The 15,268-nt window shown below is 38.6% G+C and overlaps 1 protein-coding gene across 1 annotated transcript in view; it reads left to right on the top strand.

The window, feature by feature from the left end:
* NCKAP5 (NCK associated protein 5) overlaps positions 1-14,498 on the top strand; it is a 331,504-nt gene extending 317,006 nt beyond the window's left edge. The window contains exon 19 of the mRNA XM_062498376.1: positions 14,217-14,498. Coding sequence (XP_062354360.1) covers positions 14,217-14,498 — 282 coding nt within the window. The remainder of the gene's footprint in view (positions 1-14,216) is intronic.
* The last annotated feature ends 770 nt before the right edge of the window (positions 14,499-15,268 follow it).

Below are 15,268 nucleotides of genomic sequence, written 5' to 3'. Positions count from 1 at the left end.
TAGCACATGTCAGAGTCCTGCCAGCCTGAGCTGCTCATCAATCCACCAGTGACTGAGACACAACCTGATGGCACTGCCCCCATTACTGCCACCTTCTCTCCATTTCTCTATCCTTTGCCTCCTCATTAACAAAGGCCACTTAAAATTTTACCTACTGCAAAAAAAACTGTAGCCTGAATAACTTCCCTTAGCTACTCTAGTGTTATTCTCAGCAAATGAAACCCCAAGTGATTATCTGAAAAATTGCAGTCAAACACTTTAAAGTGATTTTTCTGACATCCTATTACATATGCACATATCCTATGGGTAACTGTATGCTCTGAAAGCAAACTGTAAAACAAGGCCTCAGATGGGTTTGGGAGGATGAAGAGTAAAGCAGAAGTGGGTGGAAAAGAAGAAATTAAATATGAATGGGATGTGTTGCTGTGGATTATAAAAATAAAATGTTAACCATGCAGTAATAGTCTATGATATTACTTCTAACATTAAAAAGTTACGAGATTGGGAAACTTGTTGGTAACAAATATAATAAGACAAAAAGCAGATTTGAAATGTGAAAGATTTTCAGACAATGCCTGAAACTGAGGAGCAGATGTAACAAAGCAGACAGCACATGCTTCCTGGTTGCTCTTGCAAGAATTATTTTTCTCTGCATAGACTAAGAGGAGACTTGCTTATGGCCTCTAACCAGTAAAAATAACGGTCAGGGATTTTTCAAGCTTCTTTTCTTAATGGCTGTGCCTAAATGGATATTTAGACACTTCAGCTTCCCAGTTTTCAAAGGTGCTACAAATCTGCAGCTTTTGCTGATGTCTCTGACTGATTCATGTTATCTGGATCCTGTGAAAATCATGGAGTTTATATAGATACTTGAAAATTGGTTTAGACATTCTCCCTCCAACTGGCAGAATTTTGGTCTGTAACATCCTGCTGCTGTGCATTGGCTCTGTGGGCAATGACGTGGAACGTCAGCAGACATTTCCCCCAAGTTAAAAGGAAGGCCAAATACTGTGCATTTCTAATCTGGTCCTACTGTGTTCCCATTAAGATCATATCATAATGAAATTCTTCATATTTTTAAATCCATTTCCTGATTGCATTTTCCATAACATTAGTGTATGGGCAACTGTAAAAAGCTAAAACTTTCATTTGTATCCTTTTACAGAATATTTTTACTACTGCTATTATAGGAACAACATCCTATCTTTTAATGTTTCCTAGAACCACTATGGCAAACCAGGTTACAAAGAGCTCAACATTTCTAATACAGCATTTCTACAAATAAAATCCATTGTGGAAACATGGAAGCCGTGTTATGACATCATTAGTAGCATGGTGTTAAAACAGAGGCAGCAGAGCAAGCCAAAGACAGCAGCCACCATTTAAAAGCTGTGTGATGTGAGGGCTGGAGCCTTCCTGATTGACTGCTAAAAACTAAATTGTCTTTGGAGCTTCTGTTTGTTTGTGGCAGTTTCATCGCTTGTTGTGGTGATACGAGCAGATGAAATGCCTGGCTGGGCAGGAAATTTAGGTTTGAAGGCATTTATCTTCTTGTCTTGTTCTACAAGGCAAATCCTGCTGGGTTTCTCCCTCCCATTCCATAAAAGCTGCCTGGCTGCCCAATTATTGTGCTTGGAAGAAAAAAGGGGGCTAAGGCTGATGTCACCCACAGGCGTCACACGCTCTGCTTTTAGCTCAGCACCGTCCTTCTGTTCCTGTGAAAGTGTTGGGGAGCCCACTCTCTCTCCTCCACAGCCAAAAATCTCATACAAAGCAGGAACTTGGGATTTCAGCTATCTCGTGCCATTCCTGGGGAAATATCTATGGGAAGTAGAGCTTTTGCCTCCATATCCTGTTTCTCTGATAGGCATGGAGTCCTGATGTCAAAGGAGAGAAAATTCCAGATTTATGAATGCAACATAATGTGGATAATTACCATTCATATTTACTCAGGGGGAGAAACCTCTCAGAGTCCAGGACACAGAGCATGAAGACAAACATTTCCATAGGTTCCACAGGCTCTGGACAGCACAAGACCCTGGGAGATAACACAGCAGTCCAGCAGGAGTGAAACCATTAATGACTCCCATTGATACATCATAGCCTGCTGTGCTGCTGGTGGTGGCACTAGCATTTGCTAACCTGTGCTAAGCCAATTTTGTGAGACGGTTGGGACTTTAACAAACATATTTCAAATTGTGTTTTGGAGAAATCTCAAGCACGAGGGGAACTGGTCATGTTCTGTTCATTGCAGCAGATGGCATCCCATTTGGTGTTTGTTAGCTTTGTTTGCAGCTCAATATTTTGTTTCTAGGGGAACTCAGTTAAATAATTTATCTCTCTAATGCATCAAGAGTCTGATCCAAACTCTACTTAAGTCAGTGCAAAACATTTGATTAACTACCACGTTCAGTGGATTAAATGCCAGGTTCTGTATGTTGAAGATTATTTCAGATGCTCTCTGGTGAGAACAATTGTCCTCTGCCTTTCCATGGAGAAATTTTTGCCTGAAAATAAATAAAATATTCAAATACTGACAAAAAGCTTAACAGACAAGAGTGCAGGACTGTGGAGATAGGGATGATGTTCTGGTTGAATGTCCAAATTGCTAAGCCTCTCTTGCTATTAAATTCCCCATTTTTTAAATAAAGAATATAAATTATACCTTCCAGCTGCATTTGGAATTTAATCTGGTACTGTTAGCAGGCTGCTTTCAGAGCTTTGAAGGCCCCATAGCAGCGCTAAGCAAATAATCATTATCACTTAATATTCTCATCAAGCATTCCTGTTCAAGATGGGATCTTGCATAAAAGGGCTAACCATCAACACATTGCTCCTCTGATGAGGAATTTTCCAAATATCAGGAGAAAATTCACACCCTGATCCTGCAAAGAGTTTTGCATGGTCAGAACTCTACCTAACTTTGGCAGTCCTGCTGTTCATACAGGGCTCCTAACCATGCCTGTGCATGGAGGAAAGTTTTATTCCATTGTTACGAGTATTTGAATCCTGAATAATCTGAGATATTGAAGAAATTTACACTTAAAATATTGGGGATTTTTGTATTATAATAAATATTAAATACCTGCTCATTTTCAGCAACATTTTTTTTCAAATTATTCATTCACTGGTAAGGCCTGTCAACTGCTTTGTTCTGTATTTTCATCCAGATTTTCAGTTTGTACCATCTTTGGTCATTCGAAACGTGAGTGTATATTAGCTGTACAGTGTGCTTGCATGAATTCCAGTTGTATTTTAGTCCTCCTAGTGGCCTATTATATTAACAATATTACAGTCTGTGCTTTAGGCAAAGAGACATGTTCTGTATCACCAGTATCTCACTGCAGTTGCAGCATTGATGCTGCAGTAACACTTCTGCATTGCTAAGGTCAATAAATCTCCTAAAGCATTTGTCCAACAGATCCAGTCACATGGCAGCTATCACTTCACATATTTCTCTTTTTATACAGAAATTGCAGCAAAATCAATGCAAAAAACCACTACATTATTCTTTCCCTGCAGGAGCCTGTGCTGCTTCTTCACACCAAATTCTTTCTTTGGTCACCCAACAAAGGGTTTCTCACAGCCAGACCAATGGGGGCAGATCCCACGAAACCAGGGTTCCCAATATATCTTTTCACTGTGCCTTCCTTCTCTGAAAAAGCCTTGAAAGCCTTGCCAAAATATCACCTCACAACCCAGGAAGGGCCTTTTGCAGCCCAGGTGGGCTCAGCACAAACAGTTACCACCCTTTCAGGTCCTCTTAGATGCTTAACCTGAGCTTTGCTGGTATCCAGGGAAGCTGAAGGTGGAAAGGCAAAGGCCTGTCCAGCACTTGTCCTTGAGTTTTCTGTTTCGAGGCTGTGCCCCTCACAGAGAGTTTGGAAGCATTAAAGCCTCCTGCCAGATCCCAGTGGGAAACATTCTGTATGCCTGGCTGAGCCACGAAGTAGGATAGAGCTTCTCATGACCAGAAACAGATGTACTCGTTTCTGAAAGATGAAGTAAACACATCTAAATCCATAAATTAACTAAAATTCCCCTCGGATCACAGCCAGATGATATGCATGTTAATCAAAATGGATATCATTGCTTTAATTCAGTGAAGAGGCAAGTTCAATATTTATAAACATACTGGCTGTAGGACTTCCATCTGCATCTGTAGCAGTGGTCATCTTGGTGCCCAGCATTGCCCTGCTTCATTCTAAATTCTTATTTCTAATAATTCTAATTCTTAATTCTTCTAATAACAGAGAAACAGTGCTTCTTTTTGAGCATCTCTTAGAGTTAAAAAAAGGGCTATCACCTGCCATCAGCGTTTCAGACATGAACTGCCTATTCCCTGCACTTTGTACACACAAAGTAGGTGTTTTAAGAGTGGCTGGCCCCAGTGTCAGGAGCAGCCAAAGAAAACTGCAGAGAAGGGACCAAAGATCCCACATCCCAGTGGGAACCTCCCTGTGGCCACGTGCATGGGAGCACTGCTGGCATCCCTTCCTCCTCCTCAGCACCTTCAGCCACAGGCAGACACCTGAAGTTCCCCAAGGTTTCCCCAGGAATCCAGGAGCTCCAGCCTGGATTAGAAAACCTGTCCTCCAGCACATCTGAGACTCAGCCATGAATTTATTAGCTTTAAAATTGCATTTTTTACCTCATTATCTTCCAAAAAGGTTTTCTAAATTCTTGATTAATTTTTGGGTTGTCTATTTAATACAGTGTTTGGTTAACTAATTCATGTAGTTGTTTATAATTATTGCCTTGCTATAAAATCATCTTAATAGAAGGTTGGGGGTTTTTTGTTTTCTTTCCAGTAGAATAACAAGTTATTTTATTATTCAAACAAGTCTTACTTCCTGCTGTTTTCAATAAGATTTTTAATAAATATGTAAATTTAAAAATTAATTTACTGCATACGTTTGGCAGCATGATTCTTGAACTGACAAAAGTTTGATGGATTGTAAAATTATCCTCCATAAAAATCATCAGTCACAGTAAACAGAATTTATCAGCCTCTGGTAATTCTACAGCTTTTTCTTCATCTTATCTCCTGTTAGGAACTCACTTAAAATTGATTATAATATAGTATGTTTCTAGAAACGTAATTTATTCATATATTAATTAGATTTTAGGTTAATATCCCATCATGGAATAGGACATGAGCCAACAGTGTTTTCCAGTTGTTACAGAATTGCAGTAGAGAACTCTTGATTACTGTTCCCATGTGGTTTTACTGCCAGGACTAATCACTAATCAAATTCAAACAACATAAAATGGAACATCCTTCATAGCATTTATTTTCTAGCTGACTTATACTGTAGGCTTTTTATTGATACAACTTGCTGTACTGAAATGAACTAAAAATTACAAGAGAGGATTTATCCTTCTACTTTAATTTGGTTCTGCAGTCCGTGCCTGAAACTCTGTCTTGGATTTTTGTGTTGCTGTCCCTGAAATACTCTGCCCTACAGCAGAGATAAATTGTTTGCATAAATTTAGAAAGTCCATGTAAATAACTGCACTGTTATGTAGGATTTGATAGCAGATGAACTTAAAACATAGGTTTTCATCTGCAATTCATGCTTTGCTTGAATCAGTGCTGAAAACCGTGCAGCTCATAACTTCAGCTGGAGAGGTGGCAAGCAGAGTCATGTAACCAGCATCATTATTTGCATCTATCCTGTCCCACTTTCCTCTGACTACAAAGGAACTTCTCTAGTCTCATTGCACAGAGTCAGAAAACAGTGTGCATGTGGTTCAGGCTGCTGCAGATTTACTGGGAATGCAACCTGGGCTCTACCCTCTTCCCCAACTCCTCGAGAAGCATTTATGCCAGTGCAGGACTGCCCAGCCCCTAACCCTCACTTAGGGAACGTGCAGAGGAGGACACACCTAACTGGGTTTCATCCGTGCCTTTCAGAAGCCAGGTGTCACAGAAGGAGAAAGAAAAGGCAGTGAGTTTTCTTAGAATCATTAGAAGTAAAAAATCCCTGCTACGTGGAGTTGATTAAAATCTGTAGTGAAAAGGGAAATGTCAGCTTCAGGCTCCTAAAATAAAATGTGTTGTTGGGCTGGAGTTTAAGCAAGCTAATTAAGAATTTTTAACTATGAAGAAGACCCTGTTTCCAAATTCTAAAATTTTGACCTCTATATTCCTGGTGAGATCTTGGAAGAGCTTTAGTTCTGATGTGTGTGCACTGTGGACAGGAAGGCTCCCTCTGCACTGGCTGAGCATTGTAGTTGCACAGAGGGGAACTGATGGGTCTGGAAAGATTTCTTGCCTCATCCCAAATTTCCTTCCTCCTCAGAGGCTAAAAGTAAAAAAATCCTATTTGCTGTGGAACTCACTCCTTTGTTTAAACTACCTCCCTGAATCATTTTGAGAACTTGCCAGAAGGGACATTCCCTTTCCTTTCCTTCCTCTGCAGGTCTTCCAGCAGAGATTCTCACTCACTGAATTCTCCCCCAGACAGCACAGCCCTCTTAATGCCCATAACAAGCCAGTCTTCATAGCTGGGAGAATTATTCCTACATGGTTTTGTCATCCTGCTGATTTCCTCTTGATCCTGCCACATAATCTTGCTTCTTCAGTGGTTGGACTCAATGATCTTGATATCTTTTCCAACCTAAACAGTCCTGTTATTCCATGATTCTCTTTCTACTGCTTCTGTCTTTTTTTACCCACAGGTCAGGTGGATGGTCACAGGCTATGAATCTAGTCCAGAACACAAAAGACAGGATTGCTAGTGAGGAAAATCATTACCCACTTGCAATTACCTTTTGCAGTATAGTCTTAGAGTGCAATTCCATTTTTCCAGTTCCAGTATTTCAGGTGAATGACACACAGACACATTACAGGCCATGAGCTGGGGCATCACGAGAGAGAAGGGGGATAAGTGTCTTTGTAACTACCAGAATTAATTGTCTTATTCAAAAAAGCCAAAGATGGAAGATGAAGACATGTAAGAACACAGCTAGTACTCAAGAACAGTAGTCTAAGAATACTTCAGCCATACAGAAAAAAATTACTCTGATTACTGAAAATACTTGTGAGATTATATGTTATATGAGCACAATCCTGTATTAACCAAGTCTGAGAGGATTTTTTTCTCATCAGTCAAATAGGAGATCGAACTTATGTCTTTAAGAACTGCATTTGGTACTGGCTTAAAAAAAAATTTAAAAAATTAAAAAACAAAACAAAAACCACAAACTTTGAACTATAATTTTTTCCCCTCCTGGATTCAGGTCCATGTAAGTATCCCAGTTAAAAAAAAAAAAAAAAGAAAGCAACAAGAGCTCTAGTCTAGGATAAAATTGTAGTCCCTTTTTTGTACAAAGCCTCTTCTTTATTGAAGCAATCAGCCATACTTTCCTCAAGGTAAGGATAACTACTTTCATTCAGTAGGACAAACCTCTGCATATTTAAACTCTGTGAGGTGAAACACACTCTGATGAAAACTGAAACAGTGAAGCTATTTAGTACTGCACAGTTCCAGTACCATTTGGTTATCACTGGCAAAATAACCCATCATATAATTCTGTCAAGGAAGAATATTGACCTTCAAATGGCTAAGTCAAGTTCAATAACTTTGTCACCAATCCTACCATTCAGTATGACTTTTTTCACTGCCATTTTTTTTAATCACTAAAAAATCAGGAAAATTTTTTTACTTAACTCCCTCTAAATGTAAAGCTAAAAGGATCTCTGAGAAGTTAAGTGAATCCTTTACATCTCTTGTTCATTTTCAGTCCATCAGGTTCTAAAAACTGCATAACAGTTTCTCACCATGGATATTTCTTCCTTAATGCCTCGTGGTGAGCTTCTGATTGCACTAAGCATTGCTTTTAGTGGCTGGATTCCCTCTGTGAGAAGCAAAATTGGTGATTCTGCCAATGTGAACAGTGAGGCTCTGCTTTGCCTTCTGGAGAAAGAACTGGTGTTTAATTGCTTTTCTTTTTAATACATCGCCTCAACACACTTGGCTGAGCACCAGCACTGTTATCATTTTCTAAGGTATTGCCACTTAGAATTGTATTTTCTTATTCCTTTTTAAATAAACTTTGTCCATGCAGACTTGATGCAGCCAGTGGCCATTCTGAGGCACTATGAGAAAACAAGATTTGTGCCATTCAGTTTGTACTTGAACAGAAGGCAAAAAGCCTGGGAACTCAGGTCTTAACATCCTGCTTTATTAAATTATGCAAAAGTTCAAAGAGGGTTGGTATAAACCTAATCAGGTCAAACAGTCTTGTCATGTCAAGGAAATATTCATGTATGAGGATGGTAATCTTGGCATTAGAACGCTGAATGTACTGAGTCATCTCATCATTTTATGAAAATTATGCTTTTCAAAGCATAAGGCCCAATTCACTCAACTAAATTCTTTTATCTCCTAAATCAAACAAGAATTCAAGCTATAGAAAACATAAGTCTCAATTCCCCAGCCACCTGTTCATTAGGCAATAGCAGTTTTGTCCAGATCTGCAGCTATGAATTGTACAGAGTTTGTGTTAATCAGCTGTTTTTTCCTCTAAGGCAATTCACTTACAATTCAGGCTCATGAGAAAGGCTTTACTTGTGATATTAAAATATATTTGCATATTTTTATAGTCTGAAATACAGTAGGTAAACTTTGCTTATATTGTCATTCTTACATTTCCCATAATGCCATCAGGGGATGATGCATACCAATGTATATCTGGCTTTCCTATCAACTGCTGAATGTTCAGACTAATTAACTTAAAAATGCTTCCTAACAATGCATTTTTGCCCACAAAAGAAGCTGACACTTATTGTTTATCATGGAAATCTGATGGTATGTCTCTGAGAATGTCATTATCTGCTACAGCAAAATAATTTTGGGATTTCTGCTCAAGTAGAAAAAAGAAAAATGATTCATTATTTCAGAAATTATTTTACTGTCAGTGCAGAAAATAGATGAAAGCTTCTGACAATGTACACTGGAGAGCAAGGCTTATCTTATTATTTAAAGTTATGCTTTAGAGAGAAAGAGGTTCAAACACCCCATTTTTAGCTCAGCTGTAATGCAGCAGAGGTCAGGCAGTTACAGCTCTCACCTTTATAGTTTGCTGGATGTGGCTGTGTAACTATTTTAACTGCAGGGTGTTACTTGTTCACCTGATGTTCAGTGAGATCTGGAGACTGTTCAGTTTGCACAGAGAGCCTGCGTGGCATTCTGTCCTGGCTGGATGACAGACAGCCACTGCCCAACCCTCTTCACATGGCACCTACTGCAAACAGTCGCGTGACACCAGAGAATTCACTTGAGAAGTCATTTCTGGTTAGTACATCTCTGGCCAGAAAGCTGCCCTGCATCTCCTTGCACCTGCTCTACAAGAGGCTGTGGCTGTATTAAAACAGGTTATGTACAGCAGCCTGCGTGGTGCTGCAACAGCATATCCCACTTAGATCCATTGTGTCATAAATACAAAGCAGTCACAGGAGTTAGAGGATATCTGAATCGGAAGAACTGTGAATTTAAGATAAGAAATAGTTGCTCCAGGGATCACATTTACCTTGAGCATATGCAGACAAAGTAACAGGCAATTTTTAAAAAGTAAAAATCTAGAAAATTGTTTTCCCTCACAATAAAGTTATGAGCAATAACTAAAAATAACAAAAGGGAACATACTTTGTATCTTCTATTAGAGATCAGATCTGAAATGAAAGACCTTGAGTTACACAATTAAGTATTGATTTTGTTGATCTATATTTAATTCTCATAGCAATTTTGTTGTTTTTACCCAATAATGTTTTGCAGATATACTTCACTTGAAGCAATGCCCTTCTTGCTTTTTTGTTAATCTACAAACTAAATTGCCCGATGCATGAGAGACATAAATAAAGTTCATTTTATTCCTTTTTGTAACTGATTCTGAACTCTTTAAAGTGCTGGTTAACTAAACTTAGACAGCTGGAAAATGCATTTATCCTGCAGAATGGTTCATTGCTATTTCTGGGCTCTGGAGGAACTTACAAGCATAGCCTGACCTCCAGATAATCAGAGCTTCTGTGTGTTACCACATTCAAGTAATGGTCTTGCTGCTGCTTTCCTTCCTTTGTGCCTGTGAACCAGCCCGTCCTTCGCTGCTCCTCCTTCCCACTACACCTGAGGAATCCTTGTGCCATTCTGGAGGGCTGCAGTTCTTCCTGGTCCTTGATCACACAGCTCTGAAAAGGCATTCTACCCACATGTAACCTCTCATTTTTACAGTTTGCAGAAAACCTAATTTGATGTATTAATGTAGGAATAACACCTATTTATAATGTATCAGTGTAACTGCAGGCTAGTTTTGTTTCCCTAATTTGCTGTGCTTGAAGTGACATGCCAGATTTTATTACATCACTAATGGGTTTTAGTTATTCCCTTTAGGAGGTTGCCAGCAAGGAAGCATTATTCTGATTCATGAGTCATGGGTTTATTTCAAAGTGATGTGGCTCTTGATGAATGTCTATGTATGTCAGGAAGAGTTTCTCCTCTTCTGACAGCTGGTTCTAGGTGTTGCAAGGCACCCCATACTGGGCAGGTAAGAAACTCCAGCCATGGGAAGCTCTCCACCATACCCTAAGGCCATAATGGTACAGATTTTCCATACAAAAATACACTAAGGATAAGTAAAACAAGCTAACCTAGGGTGATGGGCCAGAGCTGTTGCAGAGGCACTGTGGAAAACTCAGTTCTTGTCTGCACTGAGCTTTTTTTCCTTTTTTTTTTTTTCCATTACTTGTCTCTTGTAGACCAAAATCTCTGGCTACATGTTTTTGTCTTTTCCCTTAATTAATACTTAGAAAAACATACAGCGTCCACACCAAATACAGCACTCACCTCGTTCAAAAAACAGATCAGAATAGTCAGCAGCAAAGCCAACATTTTAAGGCTGAAATGGTTTTAAGCATTGCTGCTGAGAAGGATCTTGTGTGAGAGCAAGCAAGTATTGGTCCCATTTTAGCTCTTGTGCCAGCACTGAGCAAAATCCTGGAGCCCTTCTCTTTGCTGTGGTGACAAAGCCACCTGTTCACTATGCAGAACACCACTCCTGATAGAGGAGAGATTTGACTGGAAAACATGACTTAGAGGTTAGGTGCTCCCTACACTTCTTACCAAATCTCACCCAGTTCTCCTGGATGTAGAACACACACACTTCACATCCCACTCTGCAGAAGTCACATTAGTATGACTCTCAAATGCATTAATGAACTAATTACTTGAAAATAAACAATGTTAATGTCTTTGGGCTAACCCTTGTTCTTTGTTGTAGCTGAGACTCTGCTGCAGTCAATAGCAAATCTACATAAAAACCCCAAAGATACTCCATAACCACGTACACAATTTATCAATCAAATCCTAACAATAGTTGTTTTGCTTTTGCCTTTTGATTCATCTAGCAGTTTTGGAGACTGCCATGAATAATAATAATAATAAACTTATTTAAGGATGAATCTGAATAAACACTCTTTGGTAATTTTTTATAAATTGTATCTATAGTCACTAGAGAAAAAATTCTTAACTTGCTTTAACATTTCTGTTTTGGCACACACCAAGGTTAAAGAATTGACCAGTGACTTTTCAGCTCCTGGAATGTACATAACTGTGTTATTGTGAGAGAAAATGTTTGGTTGATTGTGCAGAACCTCACATTAATATGTCTGCTTAAAGTATTTTTTTTGTTGTTTTTTTGCTTATGAGTTTTCTTCTATGTGTTAAAGAAAGGAAATTTCAGGGTTTTTTTACAGAAGGATGTAACTGGGCACTAGGACACCTAAAAATGACAACTCTGTGTCCAAAAAACACCCATAACTTATTTTTGAGTTGTTTCTTGTTTTGGTGATAAATTTTGCCGCCACTGTTAGAATTAGTTTTCCCTTTAATCCCTGATATATTGTAGATGCACTGTTCACTACTCAGGATCTTTTGCTGACAGGTTTCTCTGATGGACTTTAATTTCACTTGATTCAATGTTTTTGCTTAAAATTTGTAGACTACATTTATTCCCTGCAGTTTCTCTGATGTACTTTATAAAATAAATGAGAATCTAGGATGTGATTAAAGTAAGGTTTGTAGCCTAGGTTGTGCTTTAAGGGTACAAAAAACTATTGATACTGCATATATGCAGAATATACCAATGAATTCAGTCTGGTCTGACCTGAGGTGTAGATCCATCCTTCAGCAGGATAGCCAAAATCCTGCTCTGGCTGTGATGCTTCACCCAGACTGCTCTGTCCTGCAGATTCTCCAGGTGTCTGTGCTCCTCCTGCCCAGGAGTTTAAATTGGCTCCATTTAAATCAATAAGAGTTTTATCACAGGCCTTACTAACTCCAGTATTGAGTCCTGCAGTCCCAAGTCTGTGCTAACTACTCACATTCAATTTAACTAAAGAAAAGCTGTGAAGTAGGAAAATTAAAGACAAAGAAACATCATTTAGTCTGTCATATAATAAAGTATTTTAGGCTTAGCTCTCTGAAAAGCAAGAAGTGCTAATGTGTGTTATTGATGTCATGGCTGAGAATTTTGTCATCTGGCCTACAGAGAATAAAACAGCTTTTTCAGTATTTCAAATGAGGGTAAAGGGAAGAGCATTTTAAGGTGAAATTGTGAAACGTTTCTATTGTAGGGTCCTAAATTTGTGTTCATTCCCATTACCAAGGATTATATTCCTCTATCTCAGAAAACAAGTTAATTACAGATATTGAAGCTCTTAGTTTTAACTGTCATCTAAAGTTAGAATCCAACATTCCCTAAAAAACATTCCCTAAAACCTTTTAGACTCAAGATTAATTAATGCACCAAACAGAAAATGTTCATTTGCTAAGAATTCAGGATCTCCTGTTGCTTTGCTCAAGTTTGTTTGAAACATTTTCCAAAAATAGTGATCTAATCCATTCATTGTCATCTCATGAAATGTGACAAGATCAGAGTAAAAACAGACATTGGACTGGCATTCAATTTTTATCTAACTAGCCATCAAAACAAGCAATCAAACTATGTCACAATTTGTCCTCTTCTCACCAAAGATTTCCAAGGAGAAGCAGCACAGTCTGCACAACATTTGACTGACTTGAAGCTTGAATTCCTCAGAAAATTCTAAGGACCCTTTACACCTGCACATGTAATGACCCACAGCATCCACACATCTGCCCAAGCTATATCTTCAGTGTGCTTAAAATGTCATCTCATTTTCTAGCTAAACAAAAATATTGATGCCTTGCATTTACGGTAATTTACTGATTCTGTCTTTGCCATCTGATGGCAGTACCAAAAGTGAGGAATGGCTTTGCACTCTGATGGCATATCTCAGAATGCTTGAATCTTATCTGCCCAGGAGGTTATTGAATGTTGATTGTAAAATGTTGAATGCTATCCCATATTTCTCTGGTAATGTGATCTGTAAGAGAAGTTAGTTACCCAGATTTTGAAACACTCTGTATATGAACAGCAGGTGTTTTTTATTGAGCTGCTCCCTACACAGTTCCCTAATGATTCCTTGGTCAGATTTCTGATTGAAAATACCAGTAGCTAACAAAGGGATAAAATTACTCTGGTACAATCCTACTGTGTGTTTTTAATATAATGTGCTAATATATTGTCCAGTGTTCCCACGGAATTACACCACTTCTCTGAGAAGGTCTGGCCAATATCTGATTGATTCTGGTCTGTGGGGATCGGCCCCGTTCAGTGTAATTTCCTGTCTTGTTGCTTTCTTGTCTATTAGAGAGGGTTTGGGTTTGTGGAAATCAATAGGCTTATACATGCAAAATGTGAGGCTATTCCCTAGCAAGTTTCATTTGCATCCTTAATTTATGGAAAATGCTGTTTTCTCCTCTGACTTTTTTTTTAACTCTACTTAAACAAATACCTATTTAAACATACCCTCAAAGTATTCTTGCAGGAAAAGATCTAAATTACTGTGAGGAAGCTGGAGATGTTTAACATGTGCATAGCCAGGGTCTGCTGCTTAGGACATTAATAGCACTTGAGTGTTACATAAATGGAGTCCTATTTGGCTCAGCAGAATCATTAAAGTTATGATTTATCCTAAAATGGACACTAATGTTCTATTTAATCATAACAGTTATTTAAGCATCTAACAGTCTATTTCCTCTCACCCTGTGAACTTTGGAAAGACAGCAATTAATGGTGTACAATAGGATAACTTTTTAAGGAATATGCTTCCAATACTTCTCTCCCTTTTACAGAAACTGAAGCAAACTGAAGAAACAAAAGAAGATTCCCAGAACAGAGTATCTCAAATTTCCCTGGAGTCTCTGAATAAATTTAATAGCAATAATGTACTTTTATTAGAAAAAGAGAAGAACTGTCTGAACAAGGTTGAAGGACAGAAAGAAGAAAATGGAAAGAAAGAAGCAGCTTCCTTGAATAGCTCTGGTCGGCAGGATGTGGACAATTTGGAATCTTTGAGTGATTCCCTGTATGACAGCTTCTCCTCTTGCACCAGCCAAGGCTCCAACGACGTTTAGGGACACTTCCCAGTGGGCTGCAGCACTGAATGGAGCTGAAGGTGAGCATGGAGTGAGGAGGGAGAGGAGACTGAAAATTCCCTCTCGAGCTCACTGTGCTCACATTGGGGTGTTCTGACCTCCCACCACACAGCAATAAGGCACACACACCACAGTGGCACAGTGGTGCGAGGGACTCAACGCTCCCAGCGCAACAGATACACAGAATAAAGTCTTAATTTTGCACTTTTGTGAATATTTGTACAGTTGTAAATACCTCGGGAAAATATATTTGTAGGGATACATGACAGCAATAAATATTAAATTGGTGCTATGCTCCTGTAATGGCAGATTACTAACTTAAAGAAATTGATGTTAATATTAACAAGAAAAGTTAGTAGATTTTTTTTAAAAAAGTTATAATTGTCCTAGTCTTAAAACTTTATGTAGAAACACTGCATTACTATAAACTTGAGCCTGCCAGATTTTCTTTAATAAACTCTCATGGACTCCCTTTTAGAAAATATCTTTCTTCCTTTTAGTGCAATTCTATACAGGTATTCTAGGGAAACATGCATTTCAGTTATTACAACTTCACAACAGGTGTCTTATTTCAAAGGGGTTTTGACTTTTGACACTGCAAGAAAATGAATAGATTAAAAGGCCTGATACTGCTGGCATTGGCTTCATCAATCATGCACATAACTGTTTGAGAGATCAGGGTCAAAGCAATTCCCTGCTGACACAAACAGGAGTCTTGTAGGAATGAGAACCACATAAACCACCCTGTA

The sequence above is a fragment of the Cinclus cinclus genome, chromosome 9 (genome assembly GCF_963662255.1).
Source record: "Cinclus cinclus chromosome 9, bCinCin1.1, whole genome shotgun sequence".
Classification (NCBI taxonomy): domain Eukaryota; kingdom Metazoa; phylum Chordata; class Aves; order Passeriformes; family Cinclidae; genus Cinclus; species Cinclus cinclus.
Note: the sequence above shows the minus strand (reverse complement) of the source record. Positions and strands in the feature narration are given on the sequence as shown.